Below are 23,633 nucleotides of genomic sequence, written 5' to 3' on the forward strand. Positions count from 1 at the left end.
CTGTTGCCTTTGCCACAGCCCAGGCCAGCCATGCCAGTCGTGCCAGTCCAGGCTGGCAGGAAGGCAAACCAGACAGGCCCCGGCACCGCTCTGGGCCCCACCTGACAGCCAGGGGGGTTATCGATTATAAGACGCTTAATGCGCCCCCAAGTACGCAATTAACGTGCCAGTTTGCCAGCCGCACTTGGGCCCAAATTCAGACCCATCTCGAGGCGCCGCAATCGATAAAGGAATTCGCTTATTGGTTGTGCTGCCAGCCACCAGCTGGCATCCGTTTTCCCATAATGATTATTACTGCTCATCGTTTGCTCACGATTTATTTCAAGCTTAGGTAATCTGTGCTTAAAGCCAGAGAACGGACTTGAATGCGGTTTGCCCGCCCCCGCCCCCCCGCTTGCCGCACTGAAATCCGTTTTACGACTCTATCGCCGACCCGTGCACTTGCAGCACATTTGTCGTGGTCGTTGTCATGCCCCAAACGAAGATGGAAAGCCACACAGCCGCACATTTGACGGAACGAAAAGAGAAATAGTACTCGACAAAGACGCTAAAATCTCCAACTCTCTCTCCCTGTGGCACTCTTCAGACGCGTGTGAGCTCCAGCTCCAGCGACAGCCGAGACAGTGACAGTGGGCGGACAAGTGAGTCAGGTCCAGGTCCCAGGGAATCCACGCAGCCCATGGAGTGCGACGAGTAGTGGCATAAACATTTATGATCTGCTCGTCTTGCCTCTGGTCTGGCCATTGGCCACTGGCCACCGACCACTGGTCGCTTTCACTTTATTAGTACACATTTCTGACTGGCCATAAAGCGAGTGCCAAAACATGTTAACAAACATAAAGAGCATTGTGTAATGCGCAGAGGAGGAGCTCTTACGGCTCCTGTCTCTCTCGGCCTTAATTTGATGCCTTCATTATGGCCGGTCACTGCCACTCTGCATTCCAATTGTCCGGCCAGCAATCATACTCGTACCGAATGAAATGAAAACCAAACAGGACAGTCTACGACAGATCTACGAGTGCGGCAGGAGGACTGCAAATCGATGCTGAATATGAATCGAAGGCACTACACATTTCCATTGAATTTTTTGTCGTGCGCTCAGCATCAGATAATCCCCGAGACCGAGGGGTCATGCCTTCTATCGCTGCAGCACACATTCCTGTCACAGCTGCCCGGCTCTCCTGATAAACTTATCCGCAATGTCCTCGTAAAAAGACAGCCCAGCCACATAGGCTTGCCAGGACAGTACTCGTAGTCGTACTCGTGGTCGTACTCGTATTCATACTCATAGAAAAGGCAGCCAAATTGAATAAACACATAACGAGCCGCCCGGTGCACAGGCAACGGAACGGTAATAAAACTCTTAGCCAAAGAGCAGGCCAGAGGACCCACACACTGACCCCAGTTCGTTATGGGAATGCGGATAAGTGGGTGGGTTGGCTGCTGCTGCTGCTGCTTCTGTTCTTTGCTTCCATTTTGCTGTGCGAGCAATAAACATTTTTTTGGCAAACAACAAGGTAAATGGCGCTCGTAAGTATGCTACAGTTTTGCAGCTCTCCTTTCCTTTTCTTTTTCTGTTTTTTTTTTCAAGCTGATCCCTGGGACACACACACACACACACACACTCGCACTCACACATAGAGATGTGCGTTTCCGTTGTTTTGAAATTGTTTCGCCAAATGAATTTGGAAGTGCTGACAACGCACAGCAGCAACATCAATTGGGCCAGCAGCAACTTTTCAATATGACTGCTCTTTCATTTCTCATATGTGCGGGGAGCGGGGGGTCGGAGCTTCTGATTGCTCCCCCAGGCCAAATACGCTGCTCCGTTTTTCCGTTCATCTAAATTGCATTTCAAGCAGCCATGACATTTGGTGGAGGTGGAGGCGGGGCCGGGGCCGGGGCTCACCTGATGTCGTCGCCTGCTTTTATGACCCACTGTGCGGGTGGGTGTGGGTCGTTTGGCACATAAAAATTACGCTGATTATGCAAGTCGGGGAGGTGGAACCGTTACCCATGACTTTTATGGATCTTCAATGAGCCTCTAATCAGGCATTTTTCGGGCTCTTGCTCCACTGCCCCTGTCATTGCCAATTGATGTCAATCGGGGAACAAACGAATCTAGCTCTGAGCTCTGATTGCTTCCTTCTTCCTCCTTCCTGCTGGCTGCCGACCGACGACTGACATTGGTTCTTTTGAGCTGCTGCCAATTAGTGAAGTAAGCCGGGTCTAAACCAGCATCCAGCACCCAGTATCCTCGGGCCCCAGTCCTGGTAAGCTCCCACCCAAATGCAAAGGAAGGTTCTGTGTTGCAGTGTTGCTTGTCTGGGGCACTTCCGTTTGGCACAGTTCCAAATCGGTTTCCCTGCCATAAGCCATCACTTTCACCAGCAGAAGCACCAGCAGCCAAATGAGCAGCAAGGCAAAGGGAAACCAGGGAATAAAGTTGTATTTTCATTCCCATTTGCCTGAACTTTAATTTCTGTGCACTTGCGCCGAGTTTTGTTTAACTTTTGATTTCATTATGGCGCTACGAAAACAACAATTAGCAGTACTACACTCGAAGGTCAGACAATAAGATACCCTTTACCCAATTTTCCAACAAGAGATACAAATATGTATCTGTTACAGTCGTAGCTGGTAACCAATAATAATAAATATAATAATAAATGCTGCCACTTACACATTCCGGAATACAATATACCCCCCTTTGGCGTCCGATTCCCGGGGTATTCAAAACTGACTAACGACAAGCTGGGAAAATTGTGCGGAATACAGACACTGCTGCTGTTGTTGTTTGTAGTTACACTCTTGTTATTTCATTCGGAGCACAGGGGCACTTGATTGCAAACAAAACACGTGCAGATTGTGGCCAAGCAACTCGAAAATGGGACCTCCTGTTCTACAGCAAAAGTTAATAAATTACAGCCCATGGCCCGGGCTCGTGTTCACATCCATTTTGGGACAAGCTGCTGCGAGTCCGAGTCGATACATGTGCATACAATACGAGTATATGTAGTTACAGTTCCACAAACAAGATCGGAAAGTTTCCATTTTGGGAGACATCCCCGCCGTCGACAGATTTGGTCAGCCATAGCCATAGCCATGGGCCATGGGCCGCTTTCCATCCCGAAATGGCCTTGTCAGGGCCACATTGCATTTTGTTGAAATGCTTTTAGAATTATTTGTCTGCCAACTTTGGCCATGTGTGTGTGTCTGTGTGTGTGTGGCTGTGCACTGAGTGCAGTTTTAGTATAATTGCATTGGCTCTTTGTGCCATCATGGTGGACATCCTGCCGGGCTATTGTGTTTATGAGTTTGGCCATCTCCGCCGACAGAGAGAGGACGAGGATCCAAACTAATTTGCGGCATGTCTATTTAAGTAATTGTTTAAGCTTTTAATTCACTGACCGCTGAGTACCCCCCCTCCCCCACCACCACACACAAACACACACACACACACATGCAGATGCCACAAGATTCTCTAGCCATTTGGGAGGTAAATTGAATAAACGTCAAAGCCCACATCTGATGTTCATCGCTCATCGCCGTACAGGCGACCTACTCCATTTTGGGGCCCAAGCTGCGAGGGTGTGTGTGTGTGTGTGTTTTCGCATATGCTAAGTAATTGGGGGTGTGTGTGTGTGTTTGGTGGTGGTTGTATGCCAGTTTATGCAACAGCTTTTGCGGTTTGCTCCACAAAACTGGCAAGCCATAATAGTATTTATGCGCAAAAATTAAAATTCCCCAAGCACAGAAAAAGGATTTTCCTAATTGTTTGGCCGCACCCCACCCCCTCCTCTCTCTAGGGGGGCCTATGGGTGTTCCCTGTGTGCGTTCGAGTGGTTTCCATCTAATCCGCTTTCATTTAACTACAGCACAGACTACAGATAGTTCAGATGCCCACAAAGCCCGTAGACCAATGCTCGACGAACTCTCTGGGCGTGTAAGTATCGTAAGTATCTCTACCGGGCCCGGCAAATCGGCCCCGCCCACCATCTGTAAGCTGCTTAAAATTCAAAGTTTTCGATGACTCAGATCACTCAAGCACGCCAGGGACAGGCACAGGCCATTAGCAGAGGATTTGGGGAGGCGGCCGCACAACATTTTCAGGCAAAAGTCTCATCGCATTGGCAACGAAAGCTCAAGAGATCCCCCGGGCAGCCTCAAATGGCATTTGCATCTAATTGTCATGCATTGTACGACTGTGGGTGGTCACCACACCACACCGAACAGCCCCCCAAACCCCAAAGCACCCGACCACACAGAATCCAACTGCTTCTTCCTCGTGCCCGGTGGTCGGTGGTCCGATTCTTCCATAAATATTTATTCCAATTTCAATGCATAATTGCGAAATCGCCCGCGCATGCCACGAGAGAAAAGCAAACTTGCCATTCTGCCAATGCTTTCACGGGTATCTCCCATCCCGTACCCCTTGCGGTACAGCACAGCCCTTTGGACCTTAGTCCTTCAGTGCTTCAGTGCTTCAGTGGTCCCGTGGTTCAGTATGGATTTTGTTTAGATTCTAATGAAGTTCGCTTTTATTCTAGGTCTGAAATAGTTACACAAGAGGGATGCATCGAATCCAGATTGGAAATGGGACGGGTATGGGCCGGTTGTGGGCACACCCTAGCCTGCCCTAGTGGGCATCCTCCAGTAAACCTCCACAGCAAACAGACCCTACGGATCCGACTGTTGTGAGTCGTGTTTGTTGACAGTACGCTGGATTTTTTTGTGCTGATAACTAAACAAATATATGCCTTTATTTAGCAGCTGTGAGTAATTTAAGTAACTTTTTGTTGTTTTCCAAGTGAGATTTTTCCAGAAAAATCGGTGACTGTTTAATTTTTGTTTGCAGTGCTGTCATTGCATTTTTTGATCTATCGTCGTTTTCATCCAAAACTAATAATCACATATTTTGTTGGTCTCTCGGAAAAAGTGCTGTTACCGGTTGTGGGCACCCTGTTTATTTTTATTCAATTAATGTTTTTTTTTTCGAGAAACTGTTTAATATCGTTGTTTGTGTTAACGTTAACTATTTTTTCACTGTTTTTATGCATTTTACAATGGAAAAATAATTTAATCAAAGCGAAAGGCTCTGAAAATACAAAAATTTGCATTTTCCCTTTATTTCTGGTAGAAATAAAAATGCTAAATTTTATATAAAATTGTTGTGTTTGAATTTAGTTCCTTCTCTGACGGTTACTTAAGACTTCTGGCTTTTAATTCGTACATAAATATTTGTATAACATGCACTTGGTTTCCATTTTGCCATTTGAAGCACATTTAATCGTATTCTAGGCATTTGATCTAGTCGGATTTGCAAAAGCTCTAACCTTTCTAGCTCTCAGAAGGGTGTCCGGTACAACCGAACATGGCCAAAGGGTTTTATCCCCGTATCTGCCACACCTCCACCTCCACCTCCGCCCCCGCCCCCGCCCCCGTTTAGTTCATTTAAATTTGTCAAAACTGCGATGCAGGGGAGCGTGCAAGGCCGCCAGTAGTTGTCCGCTATCTGGACTCGCGTTTCAAAAGCAAAACGCGAAAAGCGGAAAAAACCCGAAAAAAAAGAGTGACAGAATGAGTGCGACCAAAACACGATCCAATGAACGCAATGAAAATGCCAGCGCACAAACATTTTTTTCATAATGAAAACGCAGAAGCAGAAGCAGCGGCAAACGCTGGCCACGCGTGGAATGTGAAAAGCCGTGGAAAGGCGTGGAAATTCGTGGGTGTGGGGCGTGTATGTGGGGTGTGGCGGGGTGTGGCATGGCCTCGTCGGCTGTCTCGTAGATTTAACGAAATACGCGCCATAAATTATAATATGAAAAAATAAAAATTCATTGCTTTTGATTATGTATGTACATATGTACAGATGTACCCATGAACCCCTGAACATCTACCATCTACAATCTACAATCCATGATGTTTTTTATTTCGCTGCCGGTTTTTGTATTTTTTATTGCCCGGATTATGGGCGACGGCTCAAAAGTTGGTTTAGTTTTCAGCATCTGCAAATTCATTCGGTAATGGCCTCGCAGTCGCATTTTTTCGGCCATAAAGTGGGATGTTCCCAGTAGTAGTATTGCCAAAAAATACTTTGCATACTTTCCGGCGACCCAATTCCCCATCAGAAGCGAAATTGGAGCTCTGCTCCTCCATGTTCATCTTCCACATTCCAGGGGCATTGCTGGGGCGTCGAGGTCGTCATCGTCATCGTCATCGTCATCGGGGTCGGAATTATTTGATAACCTTATTTGCCTGGCCTTCGCTCGGTCCGTCTTGGGCCATAATTTGATGCCAGCAGCGCGTGTGGGGGATGTGGGGCCATGTCGAGGCACCGTAAGAATGCCAAGCAGCTCGAGGAGGTTTCATATCAGGAGTTTCATTTCACATGTAAGCCCCCAAGTGGAGTGAAGGCCGAAGGGCATGGCAAGGCCTTGTTCTGTTGGCTGTCTGTTCTCCCAAAAATTCACAGACAGCACACAGAAAGCCAGGCGGAGGTGCCAGGTGCCCCTGCCTCTGCCGAGCTGCAGGCGCTTGTCATGTGCATTCTCACTTTTGGACTCGACGAGGAAAATCCTTGCCTTTTCCAGGCTGAGCAAGGGAAAATCGAATTGAAATTGTTTCAATTTTCGCAAAATGGCGTACGATTCAAACGGTGCATTAGTCATTTATGAGCCCGGGCAGGTGGGTGCATTGCGGGTGGAGCGGATGAACCGGATGAATATGCATGAGCTGTGGCTGGGAAAACAGGGCATCCTTTCAGGAAATTACACGGGACTCTAACCCGGGACTGAGTCTCCGGCAGCTGCAGGTGCCATTAGGTACAGCTGGCGCAACACCAGTGCTCCGGAGTAGTGCTCGTAAAACACGCAAAGTGTTAACAATCCAGGTCTTCAGCCGCACTCTCCAATCGCTCTCTGAAAGGTCTATTAATTTTCTGTGCATAACTGATTTTTCTTTCGGTGTTTAGCAGGCTGCACTTTGAAACGGAACCGAGCATCATCAATTTGAGGATATCTCCAGGAAAACACTCCTGCCTCGCCTCAGCCTTGTTCTGGACAGATTAACGACCAGATTTATGGCTCCTCCAATGGTGCATAGGAGGCTAGGAGTGGGCGACTGGAGGCCGGGGGGTAAATCAACTCACTTTATCTCTGATGAAAGCAAAACGAACATGTTTTGATTCATTTAGCTCAGCTCTGTCGTCTCTCAATGATCGAATCCGATTCAGATCTGAATGCATTGTGCATTCATCAGTCTGTTAAATACATTATAAATAAGGACTGATTTAGGCCAGCTGCTGGCATCAAAGCTGCTTCGACAGACCGACCTCAGTGAGGCCTCAGTGCCAGGCTCCGGCCAGGAACGAGTCGAGTGTGTGCCAAGGCCGGGACAGAGCCGACTCAAAGGCACTTAGGTCGACTGTCAATGCTAGACAAGCGCTCATTAAGCTCTGACCCCTGGCATTGAGATGATAAGGATAGAACGGCAAGTGGAGTCAGATACATTGAGTCATCCATCGCAGTTGGGCCTGGGATGTGCTCCACATCCGTGCGTTCGTCAATCAGTGTTGCGTCGCGGAGCGCTCTGCGAAGTTCTGACAGTTTGCTGTCAGAGGCAGCGAAGGCTGGAAATGACAAACGGAAGCGAGGCAGGCAGCAGCTCTTCCTCTTCCTGGAAACAGGAACAGGGACAGGAGCAGGAAGACGCCATCGCTGGCATTGTCAAGATGCTGCCAACTGTAAAGGATGAGACAGCAGAGTGTATGGAGTGGGAGAGCGCTCCTTGGCTTCCACTGTTTGCTCTATCGTTTCCCTCCGGGTATCTCAACTGTTTCCTCATCTGTTCTAATCAATTAGCAGACTCTGGTCAGATGTTTGGGGGGGCGCGGGAGCCGGTAATGGCGGACAACTCTTTAGAGAACAATGGCAGATTGTTGCCGGGGTGTAACGACAATGACAACATCGCTGCTTCCCCCCGGATCTTTCTCTAAATAATTTAATACCAGTAAGACAATAATGCTTATTAAGCAATTTTCATTAATCGCTGCGCCACTCGACGTTCTACTCGACAATCTCGAGTGGTCCCATGGCACGAGGGAGGAACCGATGAAGGCCGCAACGAATCTTGAATGCCCTTCAAGCGAACGACTGTTCAAGCCAGGACTTGAAGCTATCATTGGGGATGATGGGGCTGATGGGAATGTTGGGGTTGATGTTGAAACATGACAGCCATTGAAGCCACAACGAACCTCGAATGCCCTCGTCCTTATGGCATTGAAAGCTTGCATTGGCTGGAGGTTGCAGGGCATATTAGAGTTGAAGTGGCTTGCTGGCTGCCGAACTATCGAGGCAATCGATCTATGCGTCCTTACGAACGAGATTCTGGCAGCCAAGTCCGCCACCTCCTTCCCCCTTCCCCCTTCCCATTGTGCCCTTTATTCCATTGAGCAGCTTTTCCCCAGCTGCAAGTTAAGTGGAAACGGAGGGGAGCGACGGCTTCTGCGAGTATTTGTGTTTGCTTTGGTTTGGGTGTTGACTTTGACATTTGTTTTGTATGGCTTATCCTTCAGAGTCCCATAGTCGCAGTCCCACATCCTCCTCCTCATCCTCATCCCCCGCATATATCCCATCCCCACCACAATGGGGCATCAATCGGCGCGTATTTTTTGCCGTCTATTTAGCCAAGTTTCGTTTTTCATTGTGTGGACTTTGTGGATGTAGCTACAATGGCTTTTAAATGGCCGCTCGTGTTTCGCCAGTCGCAATCGCAGACGCAGACCGTTCCCCCGGATCCCCGGACCCTTGCTTGTAGCACTCCTATTTCATGGCTGCCTACTTTACGGGCAATAAAATCGCAACGCCTAAGGCGTCTCTCCATCTCCCCATCTCTCCCCATCGCCCTGCCTCTCTGTCTGTCCCTTCCTCTGCCTTCGAAATCGTTTACAGCCGGCAGCCTGGCACATTTATCTATGGAACTCGAAATTGAAAAGCTTCTCCGGCTCTCTCCGGGTATGTGTATCTGTTGGATTTGCACTGGAGAAAGCGAAAATTAAATATGTAAAAGTATAGGCAATGCATAGCGACTGGGATTGGGGCTGGGGCTGGGGCTTTATTCATGTGATTTATTTGCAGGCAGCGTGACAAAATCGGACGTGGATTCCATTAAGAGTTCAAGTGTGTCACCGACTGCATTGACGGGCATGTGGATGCTGCCGCTGCCACTGCCACTGCCGCTGCCACTGATGATGTATCCATCAAAATAAATCGCCTTTTATCAGTGCACAATTTATGCATTAAAACGAGCCGGCGGGCAGATATTTCCGACACTCGAATGTTGTTTCACCGAACGCCCTGCCCCGTTTTCCCACCGCGATGGCTGATGGCCAGTGTTTTTATTCCAGTCAAGCACCTTGTCAACACAAATGATTTCACAAAATAAAGACCAAAAAAGAAATATTACAATTAAATTAAAATTGCTTTTCACAAAGTCCATGAAAAAAAACTGAAGAATCATCGGCAGAGCGCTGGGTGTTTGTCCAGCGGAGTGACGCAAGCAATTGAATAAAATTGAAGAGTGTCTCTCGATTTTTTGCATCCATCATTCATCATCGGATATGTATAGCCCCCTCGGCTAACTCAATAAATACAGACAATCAAAGTTTTAAATTGGAAACATTCAAATTGGTGCCCTTCCAGCTCATAAAATCTGTCGAAAATACAGCCAAACAAATTCGCAGAGCAACATGAAACAAGGCACTATGGACGACAACTTTCCCAATTTGAAATGAATTAACTCCGAAAACTACTGGTTAAAATATTTTTGAGTATCAAAACATGTGAATTCCAAGAATTTCCAAGAGAGAACGGAAGTAGAAGAAGTAGGTTTTTATTCTTGCATTCAATTTTCGATAAAAAATCGATATTTTGGGAATTGATTTGCACGAATACTGCAGGAATTTGTACAATTTCTATAGAATTTGCAATCAATTAAAATGAGGCTTTAGTACTGAAATATCCATTGTTTTCAGACTGAAAATTCTTCGAAATTGGGGCTTCAATTTGCCCGTCTTTAAAATCTTCTGCCAGACATATGGAATTTCATTTGCCCAGAGAGAAACTGAGAGGGAATAAGATTTACAGGGAATGGAATTAAGCGAAGGCAATTTGCACAGGGAAAAAGACTCTTCCAAACAGCAACAGAACCGAAAGCAATTCGCTGCAGCTCAGGTGTGTGGCAACAGCATCCCGACGGGGCGGGACGCACTGTGGCTGTGGCTGTGGGGGGGCGTGGCAATTTGCCAAAAGCAAATAAGAAGCGACATGCTCGCATTTCGCTCGGAGAAAGGAGAGAGCTCTTTGCGCGTGTCAAATGAAAAGTTCTGCTTATTAAATAAAAATAAATGCAAGTTAATTAATTAAAACTTTAGGCGAGATAGAGCATGCACGAAAGTTCTTTGTTCCTGCCCCATGTGGCTGGAAAGTGTGCTGAGCTTAATTAGCCGGGGCCACAATGGTTCCTGCAACACGGGTGGGGAAGGGTTAGGTCTGTCGGTGCAGCCACTGGACCGGGGGCTGGGGGCTGGGGGCTGCTTGCAGCTGGTTCATTGATGTTTCGCCCACACACAGTCGTGTCGTGTCGTAATTTGGCAACAATTTGGCTACAGAAACCCAGAAGAGCGGCCGGCGAGGCCGTCCAATGCCAAGAAGAGGCACAACGACACCTAGAACAGCGAAGACTATATGTAAACTGTAGAAATTGAATTTAAGAAATGATTTTCATGACATTAACATTGGCATTGGGCCGGGGCTGAAGCGGCCGTTGATGTTTCGGGCACTAACTGCACGATGGAAGCGTAACACTCGGAGATACATAGATACGTAGATACATAGATACACGGATGCAGATTCAGAGATAGCCGGGCGACAGCTGCGCATCCGAGGGGTTCCATGGATGCTGCTTCCGCTCTGCTCCCGAGCGACTGTCATCGCTTGTCGCTCATCCGCTAACCTTCTGCGATTCCGCCTCCCATGACCCGCAGTCGCATTCTCTATGGGCATGGTCTCAGCCCTGCCCCGCCGATGTCCCCGTCCCCCTCCTCGAGTACTTGAGCACCCATTAATAAACTTGGATTCCCATCTATTTATACATGAAATTGAAAGAAATTCGTTTTGCCACAAAATTAATTATACACCCACACGACTTCGGGCCGAAGATTCAGAGTGTTGCTTCTGGCACGGTGCAAAATATAAGTTTTAAAATTAAACTTAAAACGAAATAAATAAGGATGGCCACACACGCCCCCCTTTGATGAGCGGGAACATTCAAGAAACACAAAAAAATAAACGTCGCCGTATTTTATTTATAAGATAAATATTATGCAAAAAAATGGCCCAACTCTCGCTAATATTTATGCATGCTTAAATAATTTTTTGTCTTCGTATTCATAATATTTTTCTCTCTCTCTGATTTCTTTGCAGGGGCTCAACTTGGACAGGCGCCAGGGCGTGGCAGCCTCGTCAACCCTTTGCCATATGCTTTCGCTCAAACGTGCGGACACTTTCCCCACACCCCCCTTTTAATTAACAATCTATTCGCCTACTCGTGCAATGTGAGAAACTTAAGATCCCGAGACCGAAAGGCACAAATTTGTCGTTGTATAAATGTATAAAAAAAAAGTTGGAGCCCCCCGCCGACGCGAGTAAATTTTAGAGCTCGTGGCCGCCAAAACTCGAGTGACTAATTTGTTGTACAAAAATTAACAAAAAATACAAAAGCCACTAAAAACAACAACATCAAAAAGTCAGCCAAAATGCGAGCGCTGAAAGCGTGTGCGAACATGAAAATAAAACATCATCATCAGGAAATAAATATTCGGAAAAAAATATACATCGAAATGAATAAATATATAGACTATAGACTAGCATATAAGCATAGCCATTTCTCTATACTCTCTATATATAAATTGTATATATAGATTTCTGCATATATCCAAGACATCCCACCACCGTCCGCGGGGTCCGAGAGACTACAAAAAAAGTGGCATTAGGACATTTTCCCCCTACTAAGTCGTCGGCATGAGGCTCGGGGCAGGGGCAGGGGCAGGGCTGAAAAAGAAATATATATATGTATACATGTGGATATAGAAATATAGATACAGCAGATATGGCGGCTGTATGCTAAAAGGCATTTGAAGCGAGTGACATTCTTGCGACCAGCTGTTGTCATATAAATAATTAGGTTCCTACAGGGTGTGCCATTTCGGGTGGGGTGGGAGCTCGGATAAGTGTTCGACTAGACCGGAGGCTCGATGGGTGCCAGGAGTAGCCTTGTGCAGATAAAGTTTCAGCTTCAGCCCTCGAGTTTGTACATTAAAAATTGATTGGAATTCCGGCTACGGTCTTGCCTTAGGCCTTGGCCTTAGGCCTCTACTGCTTTTTGTATTCCCAAGAAAAGTCCCACAAAAACACCCTGTTCTTAGACAAACGCAGGGTGGGCTGCCCTCATAATTTTTGGAAAATTAAAAGGTAGTATTTTCTGCAGTTTTTCAATCAAATCAATGCCAGAAGAGGAGAACCTCAGTCAGAGACCCTGCCAGTTCCGCATAAAATCGCCACAGAACACGCACAACATCCACATCCACATCAAAATCATAATCGAAAATCAAGAACCAAGAACTCAACTTCTGCGTCGGTAAATAAACAAATATTGACTCGAATCGATACAACGGCCAGAAGCATCGGATACTTAGTATGCAAAAGTGATTAGAATCGGGGCTGCGTCTACCAGAAGTATACGTAAATCGAACTAATGTTTTTTTTTTTTTGTGGCACAGTTCCAGAAAACACAACATCGAATAACAATATTTGAATTAGTGGAAGCAGAGTAAGGAAGCACTTGGCTGAGGCAAAACTAAAAATAATTTTGAAGCCAAAGAAATGTTAAAAATAAAACCAAAAGAAATCAACGAATTTTCGGTGGCACCAACAGCAGCAGAAGCAGCAGCAGAGGCGGCAAGAACAAGAACCGAGGAGGGCGGCCCCCGCAGCAGCCGCCGCAGCAAAAAATGAACAAAATTAAAAAGCAGCCGCTTGGAGCTAGAAAAAAACCCAATCAACGAGCAGCAGCAGCAGCAGCAGCGGCAGGAACTACAAATACAAAAACAGAAGCCGCACAGTAAATAGCCAGGCCCAATCCAATCCAATCCAATCCAGCCAGCCTCCATCAGCAGCAGCAGCAGCAGCGGCCAAAAGCAGCAGCAGCAGCCGCGACAACGAGGCCATCAAGTGAGTGGGTGGCTTTGGCTGGCAAGGACAGCCACGTTGGACGTTGACGTCGGCGGCGCGACACCGACGACTGCGACTGCGACTGCGACGACGTTGTCGTGGCCAACACTGTCCGGGTCCGGGTCTGGGTCCGGGCCACTTTCGCGAATCAATTTCCGTTGCGGTGGCCGTTTCAGTTTTGGTTTCAACGTCGCCGGCGCTACGCGTGTCGTGAATTTCAAATGGCGGTCGCTCTCCCGGTCCCTCTCCCTGTTTTCGTTGTCCCTGTCGGTGATTCTGCAGGTGTTCGCGTAGGTGTTGCCTGCCCAGCGAATTAACGTGAGACGCGAAACGCGCAAGAGTCCGACCCCTGAGCCGCAGGCCAAGTCCCGAGTGCTAAAAAGTTAAGCAAACCCCGAAAAAGAAAACAAAGTGTCTGAGAAACCAAGTTACAAGTTGTGGCCACTTAACCAACCAAAGAAACGAAACGAAAAGAAAACCAATAAGCCCCAAGAAAAGTCAGACTCTGCAGACTCCCAACCCAGATCCCGACTCATGTTGTTGTGCCCTGATCTTGGCCAGCTGCCGACGGCGGCAGCGGCCTCCGTCAACATGCCGCGGCAAAGGCATCGCACCAGTGCCACAAGGATACGCAAGAGACGCTGCTGCTGTGGCGGCCAGCCAGCGCCGGAGGAGCAACAGCCGCAGCCCCAGACACAGCCACAGGCACAGCCACAGCCGCAGCGAGGCACAGCGACTCCGCAGGGCAACAGCCCAGTCTGGAGCAGTCTGGCCAGGGTGACGGCTACGGTGCTGACCACCGCGGCCCTGCTGCACACCACGAGCGCCCTGTCCGGGCCGGCCGCCGACGCCGAGCCCGTTGCACTGCCACTGCAGGGCACCTCCACGCCCACAGTCCCGCCTGCACAGCACGTGCTGAATGCCACACATCTGGCGGCCACGCTCTTCAACGAAACCAGCGGCCTGCTGGACGCCGGCTCCTCCCTGGCCACCTTGGCCGAGGACGAGGACTGGCTCGACAGTGTCTTCTGGCTGTTCAAGGCATTCGTCATGCTGCTGATCATCATAGCGGCCATTTGCGGCAATCTGCTTGTTATTATTTCTGTGATGCGTGTTAGAAAATTAAGGTGCGTATACGTAATGTTTCCCAGTGCCACCTGGCCATAACCCTATACCACAGCACCACCCTCCTCCTGCTCCCCATCAACCCCTTGCAGCCGCAGCAAGCCAGCAACATGGCCCACGCGTTCTAATTATCTGTGAAAAAGCAATTAGAGCTGCTCCCTCTCCGTGTAATTCATTCGTAATTTGCATAAAACAGCTTCAGCTCCCTCCAGCTCCCTCTAGCTCCCTCCAGCGCCGACTCCCTGGTCGCGGGGTCCCAGTCTTGATTGCCAATTTGCAGAGCTGCCTCCATGTACCGCTCCCCATCCGCACTGAACTCTTCTCTTCTGTTGGTAACACTTTAAAAAATTACAGAGCGTTTCGCTTTCTTTACGCGATTTTCGTCGACTTTGCATAAAATTCATGCACGTCCGCATGCCTCTCCAGAGCTGAGGCTGGGGCATGCCCCATGTCCGCTGGCTGCCTCTCGTTTTGTGCTCATTGCTTCGTCCGTGTTTTATGCAGATTCCTTGTCCCTTATTTATTTAGCTCATAATTGAGCGTCACAGTTTTCTTCTATCCCGCGTTCCGGCATGGCGCTGGCCCCATTTCTCCACTCAAGTGCCCCCCCTTTCCACCAATCTCCTTTCTACAACAACAAAAGGTCCGAAATGCATTATTTTAATGACAAATTAGCTTTTATGACTTTTTTAATCAGCCAATTTGCATATTAGGGGTTCTTAATTGGAAGCTTTGTTCATGATTTATTTCGGACAAAATATTTTCAATTAAATCAAGGTATGGATTTCACAAGTACTCAAATTTATCAACAAAACAATTCGGGTATAGGTTACGAGTATTTAAAATTCAATCAGGTCAGATTTATTTGATAACCTTTTTTGGAAGAGTTTTTCTCTATTCAAAATATCATTAAAATTCCTCCCAATTCAATATAAAACAAAATTTCGCATTTTCCTCTATAAATGTGTGCATTATTGGCCTTGTTTCAGGGGCATTCTTTTAATTTAAACAGAAATTCAATAAATTTTAATTAATTACAAATTTTTATCAATTTTCAAATCCATTTCAAATCTGGAAAATAATCCAAACTGGTAAATGAAGCCCAAACGAATTGCTATTATTATTTGGTATTATTAATTAAAGCATTCCAAGACTAAATGTATATTACAAATATTTGAAATGCTTCGGTTTCTAACCATTTCAATACACCAGAGTTCTTATTGGCTTTGAACATTTGTCAAAAATAGGCACTATACTTTTATCTAGTTGATGAAAACTATTTAGAGACTATTTAAAACTTCTTAATTAACTTAATTTTGTCCATTCAAATTAGAGCCTTGGCTTACTTTTCACCCGAGTATTCCGAGAAATTAAATAAAGATTCTTCTCCCTCCATTCATAAATAGGAAACTTTTTCAAAACTTTTCAACTTTTACTTTTATTTGTTTGGAATTTATTTCCCCACAGATTCAAATCGGAATGTTTTTATTGTGGCAGTTTTCCAGATTTGACGACTGGATCGTCGCTGGGCCGCAATAATAAACAGATAAACCTTCACATTCAAAACTGCTTATCTCCACATCTGTCGCAGATACACAGATACACATGCACACAGATACTTACACATGCCAACATCTCGGTACGACCTCGTTACAGGCGCTGTCAACTGCTGGGGCGGAACGGGGGGCTGGGGGGCTGAGCGCCCATCGTTTATAGAGAAGCACATTATCATAAAAAACTTTCGAGTGATAAATGATGGGACGTCGCCTGGCCCTGGTTCGGTAATATTTTTAGTTATGCCTTAATAACCGGCAGGCGAATCAATTTAGCGCTCCATAAAGCCGCTGCCTCTCATCGCCTCCTCAACTGCCGAACTTCGAGGCAATCAAAAGTAGTCTCTATCTAGCTATTTTTTACTGTAGCCCCGTGGCGAAGCGAAGAGAGTTATCCTGTCGTTCTGCGGGTGTGTTTAAAAGACAAATAAAATATTATTTTACTGCAAGTAATATAGGTTATTCTTGCGGATACTTTTGCAATTGCAATTCCATCTAAAGTAACATGAAACGGGTACCGCCTGCAGCCCTTCTTTTCAGTAAACGTTCCAGGGATAATTTTAGCACGGCAAACGAGGAAACTTTAAATGCTCTTAACCAAAGTTTGCGAGGGGCAATGAAGCCAAAAGGCGAAACAAACAAACTTGGCGAAATGGCAGAAAAAAGAAGCTACAAAATTATAATGAAAAAGGGCGGAGGCAAGGCATAATTAAGGTTGGAAGTCGCTTAAGTTTACTTTTTTTCCGCTGCTGCCGCTGCCGCTGCTGCTTTTGCTGCTAATGAGAAGCATTTTATTTTTTAAGTGACTTGCGTGTCAGTGGATCCAGGTACCCGTTCCCCGTTCCCGTACCAGTCCCAGAGTCAGTCCCAGTCCCCAACTAATGGTGACGATCAAGATAATGATGATGTTGCTGTGATAATGAATGGCGGAGCCCCCGAAGGAGTGTGGGGCTCCTTGGAGGCCCTGAATCCGGGCCATAATTAATTTCTGCAAAATGTTTCACAAAAATCCCAAGAGCAGCCAGCCAGCTCCATCTACGAGTAAATGGTCAGCCTTCGAGCAGCTCTGCACAAATTCCCCATTGTTCTGGGCTGCAAATATTACGCATACGCCGCGTGAGGCGGGGCAGTGGAAATGAAAATGTGGAAAAAACGCTCGCAAAAAAACACATAGAAAGGAAAGAAATGACAATTAAACACTGCGAGCATGTTGCTGCTCAAAGCGAAAATGGAACAAAAACAAAATGCATGCAACAATGGCCAGGGGGCGGGGCGGGGAAAAACAAGGGAAAGTATCGGTGGCACGAGGGGGAACGAGCGGCAACAACACACCGCGCGGCAACAACTTTGGCAATTAAGGCAGCTTATGGTTTTTATGACAGCATAAATTTAAAATGTTCTATGCCAAACAATAAAATTTCTGTGTTTTTTTTTGTGTTTTTGGCCCGCCCCAAGATGAGCCGCAGCAAAGAGTATCTATCTATATGAGTGAGCAAGTATATATATCTAGATATATGTAGCGTTCATTTGCCATTACATTGAGATTGGGGTGGAGGTGGAGGCGAAGGCTCATTAACGCACTTGAAGGATGCTCGGCAACTGTTTCCGCTCTTGGCCAACGGCAGCCAACGGCAGCTGCTTAAACGTGCTGTTTCTTCTAGCTATTTTTCTGAAATTTAAATGGCAGGCAAATTATGGCCCGGGTTCAACTAGAATGCCGAGCGGAGGACGAGACTGACTAATGGCGCAGCATTCGCAAAATGGCGTCGATTTGTTGCAATTAACGGCGAAGGCGTTGAAAGTTATTTAAGCAATAGCCGAGGGCAGGTTGTACGTGAAGGATAAAGGAGCATTGCAGGCGGATTATTAAAGGAGAAGGGACTAGACAGAGGAGATAAGGAAACTGTCATTAAAGTCAAAGATGGGAATAATCAGAAGGGGTTCAAGCACTCGATTAGAGAGCCTTTAGAGCTGGCAAGCAAACTCTAATTGGCAAGAGGCACTTGCTTGCACACGAAGTAAAACCCAATTTAAATAACAAAATAGGTATAAGCTGGGCCAACCGCAGCACTCTCTATCTCTCCCAGTCTGTCCTGCCTGTCCCGTTCCGTCCCATCTGTTGTCCTGCCATTCCGTTCCTCTGGTGGAAATCGTTCGACATCGTTTGCAATTCTTGACTGGCTTTTCAATTATACCCCATGCTGGCACCAGAATGCATCACAAAGGCCCCTGTTGGCAGGAGCTGGCAGTCCAAGCTGTCAACTCGCACAGAAGAAAGCCGCCATCCCATACCATTCACCCACTCGTATACACATGTACTCTTGTATTCAGATACGGCCTTATCCCAATAGTCGGCCACTCTGGGGCACGGCTCTTCACGCACTCACCCGTACAATATCTTGATTAGCCCGCCCGGGGGCACGATTGTCCCCCGCCTTTCTATCGGTATTGTTTGATATTGTTCTCTGATTGCTAACATCTTTCTCTCTCTCTCTCTTTATTCTCTTCTCTTTGCAGAGTTATAACGAATTACTTTGTAGTTTCCTTAGCCATGGCTGATATAATGGTCGCTATTATGGCCATGACATTTAACTTTAGTGTGCAAGTAACTGGGCGGTAAGTACAGCGGCAGAAACACACAAAAAACACACACCCTCAGCGCTGGGGCTGTGCAACAAACGGAGGCAAAACTGTTGCAAAAATTACAGCTGCCACTAAAGGCAGCGCCAAACAAAATGCCAGCCATCCAAGGGGGTGGTCACTGCCACGTAGGCAGGGGAGGTGGACAGGGATGGGGGCCTGGTGTAGGGCTGCTACAGGGCGTGGCAGTTGCAGAACAAACAACCGAAACACAAAAATCCCTGAAAAATGAAAGCAACGTTTATTTATGCTTCTCTGAATGCCTTTGTCTGTGTGAGAGTGTGTATCTATGTGGCAGTGTGGGCTGTGTGGGCTATGTGGGCTGTGTGGACTGTGTGGGCTACTTGGGGGTGTATTACTATGTGTGTGCGTGTGTGCCCGCCTGCGTGAGTGTGTGGTTGTGTGGGGAAATGCAAATGCAGAAAGTCATCTCCCACTGTGGCCCCACGCTATGGCCATGTGCGTGCTTTTGTGTTCAAGAATTAAAATGTGAAAAAGAAGAACTAACAAGTGAGATGCACAGCAAAAAAAGGGATACGAACGAGCCGACTTTGGGATATCCTTTAGCTGAAATGGAACTAAATGGGCTCTCACTGGAAGCTGCATCCAACATCGAAACGTCGTTGCCTACTGTTATACCCTTTCAACATATACACAGATACTTCTCTGTGTGTACACGGAGCACCGACAACTTTGAAATGCTATTCTAAGGGACAAAAACCGTCAGAGTGTGACATGGTCACATCCTTCACGCCAAACGTCCGTCGCGACGGACGAGTCCCCAGTCCGACTACGACTGTCTATGGCGATGCCAGGCGATATGCGAGGGATATGGGCCACGTATGGGACATGGAAAAGCGAACGCGATGCCAAGTGCTGGCGGCTCCGTTCAGTTAATTATGCATGGGCGCTGATTTAAAGGCCTCGCTTAAAGCCCGACTTTGGGGCCCAGGGACCAATGCAAATGTTTGCAATGTCATTGCCAGCGACAATGATGGGCGTAACGATGATGATAATGAGGATGAGGACGAGGATGTCGGGGCCAGCCATCCATAATGTGTGCACTTGCTGCCAGGCCAAAAACTTCAGGCGGCAGCCACTTGGCCACGAGAGTTGCATATAAATTGGCATTGGCCGCAGTTGTTGTCGCCCGTTTTCCTGGCACCCAGGCAGCCGCAGAGCCGCAGTGCCGCCTCCACTTGGCATTCATTAGCAATTTCACCTTCACAGTCGCTAGTTGCATAATTGACGCTACTTTGCCCGCGGCATCGTTGCCACTGCCACTGCCACAGCCACAGCCATCCTCATCGTCATAGACATCGCCATCGCCATCGCCATCGCCATCGCTGCAGTCACTTCACGGCCCTGCCCGGCTTAAGCGTCAATTCATGACAGAGCATACCCTGCCCTCATGCAACAAAGAATGCCAGCCCGAGTGGAGTGCAGAACCAAATACGCCTACGCCCAAAAGCCCAGACCAGGCCAGAGCATGCCAGGACCAGGACCAGGCCACGCCAGGACAGAGGAGAGCCGACCAGGTTGGGGCATGCTCACTGTGTGGGCCCCTGAATAGTCAAAAAGTTTTTGAAACTGATGCCAAACGGGGCGCCCGATAATAAATTTCACTGCCTTCTGGCCAACTGGGAGGCGAAACGACGAGCCCAAGAACAAGTTAAGGCTCGAGCCCCGACCAGAGTGGCAACCAAGGGCGACGCAAGTTTTAATGAGTTTTTCATGCACCCCTACCCCGCCCCACCACACAAGCCCCATGGCCTATTTTCGGTCTCTCGGTGCATTTAAGCTTTTAATTTGAGTCTCCACAGTGGCAGTGGCAGTGGCAGTGGCAGACCCTGTGCCTGTGCCTGTGCCAGTGCCAGTTCAGTGGCAGTTCAGTTCAGTTCAGGGGCAATGTCACCTGGCAACCGAAGAAGCTAAGATGAAATCGATAAATACATAAATCAGACCGGCTGATACATATCTAAAGGAAGTGGAGGAGAGCGGGACTTCCCCGAGGTTACGCGCAGTCTGGTCTCTGGGCTGATAGGAAGCAGGCACGGCCTACATTTTGGGACATGGTCTGGCCGGGTGCGGTGCCACGTAGATGCACAACTTTCGGTGGGTGAAAATGGTTTTAAATTCAATTGGAATACCTGGTGGAAGATGCCTGCGATGACTTCATAAAGGTATTTATATATCCGAAAAGCAAAAGCCAGAAAGCCACAAAAGGAAGGGAAATTGCCAAATCATGCATTGGATAATCAGATACAATCGGGGGATGGGCTGGTATGGCCTCTGGGATGCTGCGGATTATTGAGTAATCATTATGATGATATTGATGTTCCCTTAATCGAACTCTTTCAGCTGGAACTTCAGCCCCTTCCTGTGCGACTTGTGGAACAGTCTCGACGTGTACTTCTCGACAGCGAGTATTTTGCATTTATGCTGCATATCTGTGGATAGGTAATTACAGTTGCTGCCAGCTGCCAGCTGCCAGTGGCAGAAGCCAGCATGTGCAGTGGTAATAACGTGGCTTCAACTCTCTGTCTCCCTCTCTTGCTGATGCCTTTTTGCAGATACTATGCGATTGTTAAGCCGCTCAAGTATCCGATTAGCATGACGAAACGCGTGGTGGGCATTATGCTGCTGAACACGTGGATATCGCCGGCCCTGCTCTCGTTCCTGCCCATCTTCATTGGCTGGTACACGACCGACGAGCACAAGGTGTTCGTCAAGGAGAACCCGGAGCAGTGTGCATTTGTGGTTAACAAGTACTATGCCATCATCTCGAGCTCGATTTCGTTCTGGATACCGTGCACCATAATGATTTTCACCTACCTGGCCATCTTCCGGGAGGCCAATCGACAGGAGAAGCAGCTGATGATGCGCCACGGCAATGCCATGTTGATGCACCGCCCATCCATGCAGCCCTCAGGTGAGAGTTCGTCTTACCAGATCCCCCCCTCCAGGAGATTGGGCATTTATCAACGCACAGCCCCCCTCAATCCATCTCTCTCTCTCTCTCTGCGGTACAGGTGAGGCAATGAGCGGCTCGGGCTCGTCGAAAACATTGACACTGCATGAGGTCGAGCAGGAGCACACACCCACTAAGGACAAGCACTTAATCAAAATGAAGCGGGAGCACAAGGCCGCACGCACGCTGGGCATCATCATGGGCACCTTCATCCTCTGCTGGCTGCCGTTCTTCCTGTGGTGAGTGTCGGGACTGCTGACATGGGATTTGCGGGCATAATTTATCTAATGTCACGCATGCATAATTAAATATTACTCATACGACCCGTCGTCTGCCTTTGTTTAGGCTGTGCTTTTTGGCAGCCTCCCCCACACCCCCCCCCCCCCCCCCCCCACACACACACATACAGACGATAAAGAAAACACCGCGACACACTCAATCCCCACAAACATAATCCCATTTATGCAAAAACCCTAAGCTCACTCATGCATCAGGAATTTATGTACGTTTCCCTCTTGCTCTTCCCCCGTGCTCTCGCGGCACAGGTACACGCTCTCCATGACCTGCGGCCCCTGCCAGGTGCCGGATATCGTGGTGTCCATACTCTTCTGGATCGGCTACTTCAACTCGACGCTGAACCCGCTCATCTACGCTTACTTCAACCGCGACTTCCGAGAGGCCTTCCGCAACACGCTGCTGTGTCTGTTCTGCAACTGGTGGAAGGACCGCCACATGCCCCTGGACATCGACATCCGTCGCTCGAGCCTGCGCTACGACCAGCGGGCCAAGAGCGTCTACTCGGAGAGTTACCTCAACTCGACCACGCCCTCGCATCGCCGCCAGTCCCAGATGGTTGACAACTTATAATACAGGAACGAGGCGCTACTGACGCCGATTGCCCAGCAGCAGCAGCGGCTGGCAGCGAGCGATTCCCGCCTGGCGGTCGCAGGAGGCACTGCAGCAGCTTCGGTCGGAGCAGGGGCAGGGCAACGGCCAGGCGGTGGCGCCGGCCCTGGCACCAGACCCACACTCGACGGTAAGGGGGACGATGTGCAGGAGATACAGATCGAAATACCCATGGAGTACATCAACAAATGGAACAAAAACAACAATGCAGCTGCCTCGACGGCCTCCAGCCACGTTTAAGAGATGTGCGGAGAAGAGGAGGATGGATGGATGAATGGGGGAGGGGGGCATGGAAAGAATCGATTTAATGCAATCAAAATTGTCCATTAATTTGCAAAATTAATATGCGTTGGCGTTGGTTGATTCACTCGTAATGTTGACATTAATCAATCATGCACTGGAGCGTGCCATTTAATTTTGCCCCCCCCTGTGGCACTTTTCCATTCTGCGTCTCCGAGAACAGAGCTGTAGGACAATTTGTTAGTCTATGATTTCGAGTCGGTTAAATCCTGTTATCTTGTAAATACTAAATATTTTTGTACGAGTAAATTAAGTGAAGGTTGTAAAATCATTTCTAGCAGAAATTTGTTAAACATTTCAAGCAAAATGCAGAAAATCTATTCAAATGGCAATCACTGCAACACACTGAGCTATATTCGTAGGTCCAGATCCAGATCCAGAACCGAATACGAACCATAAACTAGAAGAGCTAATGCTAAAACTGTGCCAATTAACAGACCGCAAAATGTAGACATCTATGGGGGGGACATTGCACATGTCCTTACAAGGGGATTTTCCATTCCCAAAAACTGCAATTAGATTCAAAGTCATGGAAGCAAAAGCAAAGCTAAAACCCATTTACGACAATCGCATGAATTTGAAAATGCTCAAAAGATTCGAAAAATATTAAATAAATTAAACAAAAGATATACCTACAGATAAATTAAACATAGCGAAATATATAGTTGTATCGGACATTTCTAGCATTACCAAGTGGCAGTCGAAATCAAAAGTAACCTCTAGAGAGACCCAACCTACGAGTACGTAAGATTAACCAAACAATATAGTCATCGATATCAGATTGCGGACTAAACCGAATAGCAGTGTATCCGTAGTTCGTTTCCGTATCCGTTTCCGTGCGTTGAA

The 23,633-nt window shown here is 47.6% G+C and overlaps 1 protein-coding gene across 2 annotated transcripts in view; it reads left to right on the top strand.

Moving 5' to 3' along the window:
• Nucleotides 1-23,058, top strand: part of Octbeta2R (Octopamine beta2 receptor) — a 43,439-nt gene extending 20,381 nt beyond the window's left edge. Inside the window, exons 2-7 of one of the 2 annotated variants that reach the window (XM_003736208.3) lie at nucleotides 12,842-14,419; nucleotides 18,488-18,586; nucleotides 20,972-21,070; nucleotides 21,184-21,542; nucleotides 21,643-21,820; nucleotides 22,127-23,058. In XM_003736208.3, the coding sequence (XP_003736256.3) occupies nucleotides 13,827-14,419; nucleotides 18,488-18,586; nucleotides 20,972-21,070; nucleotides 21,184-21,542; nucleotides 21,643-21,820; nucleotides 22,127-22,448 (1,650 nt within the window). In that variant the 5' untranslated portion in view covers nucleotides 12,842-13,826 and the 3' untranslated portion in view covers nucleotides 22,449-23,058. Of the gene's footprint in view, nucleotides 1-12,841; nucleotides 14,420-17,337; nucleotides 17,459-18,487; nucleotides 18,587-20,971; nucleotides 21,071-21,183; nucleotides 21,543-21,642; nucleotides 21,821-22,126 lie in introns of those variants that run through there. The other variant, XM_033384120.1, reaches the window with a different exon arrangement.
• Nucleotides 23,059-23,633: the final 575 nt, after the last annotated feature.

The sequence above is a fragment of the Drosophila pseudoobscura genome, chromosome 2 (genome assembly GCF_009870125.1).
Source record: "Drosophila pseudoobscura strain MV-25-SWS-2005 chromosome 2, UCI_Dpse_MV25, whole genome shotgun sequence".
In the NCBI taxonomy this organism is placed as follows: Eukaryota; Metazoa; Arthropoda; class Insecta; order Diptera; family Drosophilidae; genus Drosophila; species Drosophila pseudoobscura.